Here is a 10,962-nt window from a genome sequence, read left to right as displayed (position 1 = left end):
GTGTTCGCTCTTGTGAAGAGTTCTGTAACCTTTCTAACCTAGTATGATGAATGTTTGTTTTGTTATGGTCTGCAGTACCGTGGATAGTTTTGAACATCAGTAAGGAATTTGCAAATTCATGTCATGCCCCAGTCAGAAGTTCTCGAGAGCTCTGAAGAGTGGTATGACTCCAGGAGTTTAACCTACTGGGACATTTTGGGTTTGAAATGAACATTTGTGTTACAAATAGTGGCAGTAAGAATCAAGGAGTTTGATGTGCCAAGTTAGGGTGAAAGATTGAGCTCTACACCTCAGTTCTGGTTTCCAATTTTCCAGAAGACTGTACAAAGAGAAAGACCATTTACAGCAACAATTAAGAGACATAATTTCTCCTGTAACCTGAAGATTGAGGCAAATTCCTAGCATAGACGGTTTTCAGTAACTTCAGGAAGCATCTCGTGCTTCTTTGCAACTTTAACTCCTCTGGACTTGATAGCATTGTGTTTCACATCTGTGGCATAGCTGAAGAAGTGCTCTCTTCAAGGTGAATTAATGATGACCACTGTAAACTTTCTGATCAATTTGGCATCTGGGAAATACTTTCTCACCTGGTATCTGCTTACTGAGAATGCATTGTCTAAGCACCATTTGCATTTCTAAGTCTATACTCTTGCAGCACTTTGTAAGTCACTGGTGATGATGAGGATGGGGCTTGCAGGCAGCTAGCTTTTACTTCTTCAGCATTCTTCTAAGGTAGAGCTTGGTCCTGAATGCAGTGAAGATAAGGAGAGAGCCAGAATTGTTCTGCCATGGCTAATATGATCTCTCATGCTTGGTTGAGGGGGAAAATCTAGTACATTTCAAAGAACAGATTTCACTTAAGTTTCATTTCTGCCACCTCTTCACATGGGAAAGGAGGAGTAGAGAGTTAATTAGTCCTGCCAGTTAATTAGATATGGAGTTCAGGCTAGAAATGCGAAAGTATTTTGATGTTATGTGTTTTGGATGGAACTGATGCCGTGAAAAGGCCGAAATCAGAACTTAATAGCCTTGATGTCTATTAAGCAGGTATTCTTTATTGCAGTGCTGGGCACACCTGGGATAGCTCCACGGAGGAGGAGTAGAGAGTTAATTAGTCCTGCCAGTTAATTAGATATGGAGTTCAGGCTAGAAATGCGAAAGTATTTTGATGTTATGTGTTTTGGATGGAACTGATGCCGTGAAAAGGCCGAAATCAGAACTTAATAGCCTTGATGTCTATTAAGCAGGTATTCTTTATTGCAGTGCTGGGCACACCTGGGATAGCTCCACAGGGTGTGTGCCCCGAGAAAGGCCAGACGTACAGCTTTTATACAGTTTAGATACACATATTCATGCACTTTCTGAGAACTCATTAACATGTTGCCGCCCACTGCCGCATAATACCGTCTTTTGGTGGTCGTCAGGGTCTCTGGTGGTCGTTTTACTTCATCATGGTAGTCTTCATCGGGCTGTCCTGTTGATGGGCTCCATTCAGTTAACTCAGTTGTCTTTGCTAAGAGACCCCAAGGCTGGCCTAGGCTGGTCCTGCATATCTTAATGGCCCTTGGGAGTCCTGGGGCATTCCATCTTTGAAGAACATCCTGCCCTTGGGGATAAGCTCTGCTTGTGGAATACCTGTCTCACACCTCCATTGTCCCACTGATTCTGTTTGGTAAGAGCATCCTGACTCTTTTACATATCAGCTAAAACTGCAGTTCTGGCTATAACTATGGCTCCAGCTAAAACCACGTCTTCAGAATCAAAAATCTAGGAATAGGAGCCTAAGTTCCTATACAGTGCACAAGCTAGCACTTCAGCATGGCAACCCACGAAGGTTTTTATATTCATTCTACAGCTGTCTATCAGAAAGAATTTCAAACTGGGGAGAAGCTCAGATGCTGAACTCAAAGCTGCAGGAGGATCCCACAATTTACTTAGCAAATCTGTAGTCAGATGTGTTTCCACTGGAGTAAATTGTGCAGGGTGTTTTAGTGGAATAAAAGAATTGTGCAGGGTGTTTGAAAAGGAGACTAGTTGACATACAGAGCTTTAGCCTCCTAATTCTGCTTCAGAGGACTACGACCTTTGCGTATACTGGATTTTAACTAGGTGGGCTGATGTTTCATCCTTCTTAAGAGAGGCATCTGTATTTCCATTCAACAAAATTGTAGGAGTTGTTTACTCACTTCCGTACCAAAGTGTTATGATCTAGGTGTGCTAAGAATTTCTGGATCTCTGCTTGAATTTCATTAGAGCACATGGTGTAACTATTATTCCTGGATATAGTATGTAGACTGATGGTATTTCATAATATTATTAAGGTGTGATCATTCAACTCTCCATAGTATCTACATATTGTTATTCTTTTTTTTTTAGTTACTATGTTTCTTGTCTATATTTACAGAACTATTCCAAGCTACCTAGTCTGATGAAGCTGATCTTCATTCTTCAAGTGTAATTTACTCATACAGCCTAAAATCATGATGATAAGGAGGAGCATATCTTCAAGCAAAGCTTCCTTGGTCCTCTTTCTGTGCCAAATGATTTCTGCACTGGATGTACCTCTTGACTGTAAGTATTAACCTGCTGAATAAGTGCAGAATAATGGAAGATTAGTTAAATAACTTCTGTATGGGAAGAGAAAAAGTAACTCCAACATGGAGCTATACATGGAGTGTGTTTACTCACTTCATTCAGGACATTATAATTATGAATATTTACACTATTTTACTGCAGATTTTAAAAAACTATGCTTATGAAATGACTTAAATGATTCACTTTAGAAGGGTTAATGTAGAGTTCTCATGGATACTCACACTTTGATGTGCCTTCATTGAATACTTTGACTAAAATGAAAAAGGGCGAAGAAGCCCAGTTAAATGCTCATTACTTGTGAAATTAAGATCATATTGACAATTTGCTGAAAACCTCAGGACGATTGCTAGTTGCAGTAAACAATCTCCCTTTTGTTCATATAAGAGGTTTCCAGGAGCAGATATGGGACCTAGTAAAAGATTCAAATACCTAAAATTCTGGAAGCATCTTACTTCTGGATGCAGAAGAGTAATTTAGGCTCTTAGATTTCCTGAGCAGTGCCTGAAGACAGTTAAGTACCTAACTGTGGGTGAAAAGCATGTGTGCATAGCGGGGAACTCTAGCATTAAGCAATGAGGAAACGTGTACAAAAGTGGAAATCCCAAGAATTGAAATTGTTGTCTAAAATAAGGCTGTGTTAGTGGGTGACCTGGAAGGTAGCACTCCATGCTGAAAAGGAAGCAATGGTAGCTGCTGCATTTTATAGCCCTCATAGCTAATTTTATGAAATTATTTAGGCTTCAGTTTGTTATTTTCTTCTTAAGATAAGAATGATCTTACATTTTCCAAATTCAGTGAACCATGTTGCACCTAACAGTGACTATTCATTTGTTAAACTAATTACCAGAGGAGAGAACATTAGGGCTGGCGCTAAACTGATGGATTAATACATCAGTAAATTTGCCTATGAGTCTAATTTGCATGGATTCCTTTACCCCCATGTTTTTGATACTGTCCTACCTTTCTTAAATGCATGTTTTTCTTCAGTAATCACTGACATGAATTGCAGCTGCTTTGGTGTTTTTTACTCTGTGCATATTTATAAGCTTCTCAAACCAATGACCTGTATTTCTGTAATGAGATCAGTATATCTGCATCACATCAAACTTGTGCTGTGAATGCCTTTAGAGAAATAAATTGTGTCTTAAAGAGGGCTTTAAAAGTTTAGCAATGAATGCCTTACTTTCTAAACTTATTTTTTCTCCCTAAATACTTTTGAAAGCTAGAAATAGAGTTTTAAACCCCTCTTGTGGTTTAGGAATTAATGTAAATTGTGCACTGCTCTGATATCTTTTGTATAGAGCAACACTTCAGGTTAAATTAAACAGAAAAGCATTAACAAACAAAAATCAGTAGCCCTTTCAGATGTATCATGTTAACTCTCAATTAACTTGTACCTTCCAGTTTTATTAGGTCTGATAAAGTCAAAAATCAATTAACCAAAGTTTCATCTATAACAATGTTATTGCTTTCATAAATAATTATTAGCATAGGCTCTAGGAGAGCACAAGGGAAGGACTGATATTTTCTGTGGGTCTTCCCTGCATACCCACTACAGACTCATGGTGATGAGAAGATACTTGATTAACTGAACCTTTAGGTTTCATCCAGATTAGCAGTTCCTGTGCTCATCAGTGCCTCACAGTAGATAAGGGATGACTGACAATGTACCTGACCAAAAGCAGTTTGACTTGCTCTAAAACATTCTTGGTAAGGAGATGTGTATGCAGAATATTTGAAATAAACAATGAAGTTGTGACAACTAAAATGATTTCTTTGGTTACTTTTCAAACCAAAAGGGATTGCATGTCTGTTGAGCAGAATTATGTGCTTTTTGTCTTTGTAAGAGTAATTTTAGCCTGAGGCATTCTCTTTGTTCTTCCATATGATTGTATGGGTGGATTGATTTTGACTGCAGCATGAGAGCAGTGCACTCCATTAATTCTGATTTGCTATCTCCTCAGTATCACTGTTTCATGTCCTTGCAAGGCCAAAATCACATACCACGGTTGCCCTTAAAAAGTCAACACTCTAGAAAAGTTTCTAATACGAGAACTTTGAGATAAATGTAACAATATCTGACACAGTGAAAATGATGGCTGGATTTTCAGGCATCACTGCATGGGTTACAGTGCTAAGTGTTTTAAATGTTTTCTTTTTAATGGTGACCAGTGTACTTGTCAGAGATACTTATCTTCCCTCTCAAAAAATGCTAATTTTCTTTTAACTAACAAATGTTTCTCTTTAATCTCCATTTGTCCATTCAACTGCTGATTCTGATGGGCGAATAAAAGCAAAACTTCTAGAAGAATGTAAGTTCCTGTCCACAAAAACTAGGCTGTGTGCTGCTGAAAACTAATACTGATAGTGTTGCAAATTGAATTTGCAGTCCAAAAAAGTGTGATTCTGACATTTTGCTGATAATTTAGTTTACCATAGCTATTTTGTGCATGCAGTGTTCAGCAAATACTACTGTACCTAAGTCAGTGTTCTGATATGTTGAACAAATTAATTGTGTGATTTTTGATTGTGTGCTATCTGAACGTTAAAATCTTTATTCAGTATCAGCATGAGCATTGTTTTATCACTACTTTCAGGAGTAAATATATTGGATAAAAAATAAATTCATTGAAATATATATACTTACATACTGTTTCACATGTCGAAACTGGAGATGCTTTTGTATCCTTAAAAGACAGTGGATGTGCCTAAATAGACCTCATATTTTATGGATTCTCCTAACTCACCTCTGCTGTCAGGGTTAATTTAATAGGTATTCAGTGCAGTACATAGCATGTGAGTGGAGACTTCAGGTCTGTTATGTGCATCAGCTGAAATATCCTGTATTTGGGCAGTGTTCATGTCATGTCAGTTTTCAGAGTGTGCTTGCTTTTCCCAAGTAAGTATCATAAGTACCCCAAGAAATACCTCTGAGAGGGAAAAGGACAGTCTTCAAAGTACCTATCTAAAAAAATGGACAAAAAGTCATCATCATATAAAAATAATGCCTTCCTCTTTTAAGCACTCTCCTCTCTGCATTGAGGAAGTGATGCAAAATCCAGCTCTGCATGAACTGTTTTATTCTGCTTAGCTGCTATATCTCATTGTGATTCCATGATGTGAGGTTTTTTTCCTTTCTATTTCTTGTCGGTAGGGCTTTACAGTTGGCTACCTCTCTAATGGTAGGGAAGACTTACAATAAAAATCCCAGTTTTACAGTTTTTATTGTCCAGAGTGAGGCATGAGAGCACAGCTAATCTAATGATTGAAATATTTTGCTAAAGTGGCTGGAAATGACCCCAAAGAACTAGCAAAGTGTATTGTAGGACAGACAATTTACAACATTTAGACATGGGCTGTTCATGGGCTTGTTAGGGATGTTCATGTGATTCCTTTAGATGACACTAAACTATATAAAGATGAATAATGTTGAGGAAGACATCTTTTTTACTATCTTAATATCATAAACAGTTTTTTAAATGCAAAGATGGTGATAGATAATGGTAACAGACTAAAGATCACTTTAAATAGGTAGGCACCAACTCCTCTGTTAGGTGAATAAATTGGTTTGTGCTACCTATTCTAAAGTACTTGATAAATCATAAATGTTAAATGTTTGTTTCTCCTGGGGTCAGTTCAGAAGATTGACTATATTTTTGTTGGTTTTTAGGAGAATCAGTACTAGACTTTTCCTACGTATTTACTCCATTTGGAATCAAGTTTCTATTTCTGACATTCTTTAAAGTCTTATAACACATTTTTTACTCCTGAAAAGTAGCTCCTAAAAGCATGCTTTGTAGATTAATTCAATATGTTGAACACAATAAACGCAAAAAGTTTACACCCATAGAGAATTTGGAAATACGTAAAATGTTTAGAAATACAAAGCAGCGTGTTGAGTTTTTTCTTTTGTGTGGTGAAAAACATTTGTTATGGGTATATGTCTCACAGCTCTTCATTCAGGATATGTTGGACTTAGAATTCAATTGTCCTTTGGTTTTGTGAAAATGTTTTAAAATCTGATGTGCAGAAATTATATTCATTAAATTTTTTGACCAAGATCTTAATCTGCTATAAATCAGCATAACTCATTTGGAAGTTAGTGTAACTACACTGATTTGTAAGAGTAGAGAGCTTCAACCTCCTAACACAAAGGATACTTTAATCCCACTCTTTGGTTGCTAATTGCAATTCTGCTTTCTCTGCTTTACAAAACTGTCTTGCTGGTACTTTGAAAATATTTTTAAATTCCACTCTGTTTCTTATATTCCATAATGAAGTGTCGCAACCTCCTACGATAACTCAGCAATCTCCGAAAGATTACATTGTTGACCCTCGAGAGAATATTGTAATACAGTGTGAAGCAAAAGGAAAGCCACCTCCTAGGTTAGTAGCATTTTGTTTTGCTTTTGTTGGCCTAACAGCATAGGAAAATTAGGAGAAGGTAATGTAACTTCCGTAAACTGAGAAATCTGTGCTTATGTATGTGCTTGAATACATGGAAACATGCACACACTCCTACCTTTGTGATTTAAACAGCTACTAGATAGTGGCATAAATTTGACTCTTCTCATACTTGACATTTAATTTTTTCTGTAGTCATCAAACAACTAGTATTTTTTTCTCCTCAAAGCTCAAACAATAAAAAAATACTTGATTATTGGGAGAGCAGATAGGTAAATGCCCAGGGAATGCATTAAGAGATATGCCATGCTACGAACTGGATCCTATTCCAGATTTAGGCATGGTATCTAAGAAGAATGGACATTGAATAAGTTCAGAGTACCACTAATAAATTCAGATTTAATGTTTTTTAAATAATTCTCTTTCACGAGTCTCATCTTGAAATATATAAGCATTTTGTTGGAAGTTATGTAATGTGTATCAGTTTCAATGATCAGCAGCCTTGATTTACCAAGTGTGTTTAATAACTTTGAGTTTTGGGTATGACAGAAATGGTAAACCTGTGTATAGATTAGATTTCCTGATCATCTTCCATTTTTAAGGCCCTGGGTAAGTATCTTGAGGTATTTGAAAACTACTTATTTCAAGATACTGAGTATCTGCACTGGAAACGGCAGTAGTGTGAGGCATTCTGGCATTGCTAGTAACTGCTTCTGGTTTCAGAGACTATGAAAAGAAATATGCATCTCTCTGCTCCCAGTAGTGTTATGCTACAACTTACTGGCAAGGTCAGTCTGTAGCTATTCATTCTGACACACACAGAGCTCATTAAATGGACTACTTCTGAATAATCAGGTTTTTTTCCTGCATTATTCTGATTTCCTTGGGATCAAGGTCATTACCATGCTGGGCAACAGAGTGAAGAAGATGGAGAATATGTGGGATATTTATGTGTCACCTTTTCTAGTATTCTGTTAACAGTAGGAGTGCCATAAAGCTGCTGTGTTTACCGGCATTTCTATTTAGCAGACAGTGCCATTCTTAAGAGTCTGGATGTTGACCTGGAGGATCAGATGATTATTGTGCACTTTGGGACAACTGTAGTGCTTCTGCAGATGTCTCTCTTGAGTGCCTCTTTTGGGTTGGAGAGAACAAAGAGCACTTTCTGTAAGATTGGCATATCTGAGTCATGTTCCTGGGCTCTCTGCTGTACAGCTTCGTCTTGCCCATCAAACTGGTGTCTCACTTTGTTCCCCTGCTAGAGCGGAAGTGACGAGATTGAAATGCAAAATTTTCTGTTGAGCTTTACAAGCTTGTGCTTAGTTTTGCTTACTTTTAAAGATATGAAATCCAAATAATTTATTTCAGTAGTTAGTCTGTTCCATTGGAAGGGACCTCTGGAGATCACTAGTCCAACCCCCCTGCCAGAGCAGGATCACCTAGAGTAGGTCACACAGGAACACATCCGAGTGGATTTTTAATGTTTCCAGAGAAGGAGACTCCACCATCTCTCTGGGCAGCCCGTGCCAGTGCTCTGTCACCCTCACAGTGAAAAAGTTTTTCCTTATGTTTATGTGGAACCTCCTGTTGTCCAGCTTGTACCCATTGCCCCTTGTCCTATCATTGGACATCGCTGAGAAGAGCCTGTCTCTGTCCTCCAGACATCAGCCCTTTACATATTTGTACACATTAGATTCGATGATTCTGTGATTAGTCTTGAGGACCTGCAGATCCATATTGGAACTCAATCTGCTTCAGAACTCTGAAGTTGAAAATTAACTTTCCCAGCCTAGAGTACAGATTGTTTGTTAAAACGGGGTGAATTCTTATAGGTGAGAGCAGCTGGGATAAAGGTTTGTGGACATGCTGCTACCTCTAGTTTGAACAGCAAAGATTCTGACTTTCACATATCTCACACTCAGGGTTTTGTACCGCAGTTGCCACCTCTCACGTGAAGCTACGTTACAGTTCCCTGTATCCTTTGGCGTTATTGGTAGCAGAGCATGACAGAAACACCATGTTCTGCAGCTTCACTTGCGAGGTCATGAGAAACAGGTTCACTGCTGTGCATGCTGGTCCTCCCAAAAACGTGGTGGTGTGGTGCAGTGCTGCTGGTCAGGTCTAGTTCTTCTGCTCTTCCCCACCACAAAGTGCAAATAGAATGTCCAGTCCTGCCCTTCTGCTGCAAAAAGTCGTCATAGAATTGGAGTCACTCACTGTGTGAGCTTTGAGTACCATTTGAGTTTATACTTTTAGGAAGGAAGCATTCTAACCAGGAACGTATACAGCGTTTAAGATTGTGAACCTGAAATGTCACAAGTGCAAAAAATGCTCAGCACTTGGCAGGCACTGGTCTAGCTCTCTGAAACTATAATTTTGACCATTAACAGTGTAAGTAAGAAATTGATGTTTACTGTAGTATAAGTTGCAGACTGCAAATCTGTCTTACTTTGAGTAACACCAGTATAAATTTACTAGTTTAATTATAGGCTATCAACTGCAAAATTTCATTTGAAAAACCATAGTTGATTGCGTTAGAGTACTGAAATCAAACTCACCACAAAGTCTTTAATTCACTTGCACAACTTAAAAATGACCAAACCAATTAAAAGAAACGGTCTCCTGCTGGGGACTGAGACGACACATTTCAGCCCAGAGCAAGTTTTTAAAGGCAGGTTTATAAACCCTTTCAACAATAGGTTTTATAATGGAAATGCTAATGCAGCTTTAGCAATATCAGTTCTCGCAGATGTTACTGTATCATCTTTAATAGAAAGAAAGTCAGTTCTTTTCCATACACGATTAACTTCAGAATCTTTTAATGTAATTCTTTTTTAAAAATATTGACTTTGAAATGGCTCGTTAACGAGTTCAGACAGCCATTTATCTTAAAGTATTGCCAGATTCCTTATATTAAAAAAATGCTGTATTACTTTATTAGTTAATTTAGTTTGGGAAGAAGTCTTATCTGCTAAAGAAAAAATATTTTGAACATTCCTTTTTTCTTCTTTTTCTCTATACAATCTACAAAAGGCAACTGAAGAAGAAAATTACTCTCTGTTTTTACTATTTTAGCTTCTCCTGGACACGCAATGGAACTCATTTTGATATAGATAAGGATGCACAAGTAACAATGAAACCAAATTCAGGGACCCTTGTCATAAATATTATGAATGGTGGGAAGGCAGAAGCATATGAAGGAGTGTACCAGTGTACAGCACGGAATGAACGAGGAGCAGCCATTTCCAACAATATCGTTATAAGGCCTTCTAGTAAGTGAAGCTCTTAATGTTCTTAAAATGTGAAATTCTTTGATTTGCTGAATTTCTTACAAATGTTTCACTTTTTTTTCCATGTTAAAAACTTAATCAACAAAGTAGTATTGTTAGAAGGCATTGTGTAGTTCCTGATATGCCGATTTAATAATATATTGCATGTTCATTCCAATATTCTTTAAAAATTTTAATGACCTAATAACTTCCCTGATTATTTTGCTACATTTGGATGACCCATCATCTTTAAAATTGGGTTGTATGCGTAACACTACAAGTAGAGTAAAATGTTTAAATCCTTAACACATGTCATTGATGAGGAAAATTTTGATTCTCTTTCTGGTGCATGTATGTCACAGTTTCTACAATTGCTTTAATGCAGAACAGAAGGTAAAAAATTTTGATTAATGATAGACTGTTTCTACAGCTTTTTATGTCACTTTCATCTCAGATCAGTTTTTCAAGCTTCTTGCCTTAAAATGCGCTGTTCTCACATTTTAATAAAACTGTGTATAGTACTGTTTCAGGTAGGTCTGCTTTTTTTCTTTTTTCTAATTTAGTGCATTGCTTTTTTCTTTTTTTTTTATTACCATACCTAAAACTTTCCAAGATACTGTTACAGAACCTTCAGTGAGTAGCCAAAATAATCTGAATCAGTTGACTGTACTTGCAGCAAATCATTGCTGTACAA

At 37.3% G+C, this 10,962-nt stretch overlaps 1 protein-coding gene across 1 annotated transcript in view; it reads left to right on the top strand.

Moving 5' to 3' along the window:
* Positions 1-2,455: 2,455 nt before the first annotated feature.
* Positions 2,456-10,962, top strand: part of LOC104279709 (neuronal cell adhesion molecule-like) — a gene marked incomplete at its 3' end in the record, with an annotated part of 31,919 nt that continues 23,412 nt past the window's right edge. The window contains exons 1-4 of the mRNA XM_009877084.1: positions 2,456-2,571; positions 4,890-4,907; positions 6,876-6,981; positions 10,075-10,271. Coding sequence (XP_009875386.1) covers positions 2,481-2,571; positions 4,890-4,907; positions 6,876-6,981; positions 10,075-10,271 — 412 coding nt within the window. The remainder of the gene's footprint in view (positions 2,572-4,889; positions 4,908-6,875; positions 6,982-10,074; positions 10,272-10,962) is intronic.

This window comes from Apaloderma vittatum, unplaced genomic scaffold (assembly GCF_000703405.1).
Source record: "Apaloderma vittatum isolate BGI_N311 unplaced genomic scaffold, ASM70340v1 scaffold2119, whole genome shotgun sequence".
Taxonomy (NCBI): Eukaryota; Metazoa; Chordata; class Aves; order Trogoniformes; family Trogonidae; genus Apaloderma; species Apaloderma vittatum.
This window is presented reverse-complemented; position numbering and strand designations above follow the sequence as displayed.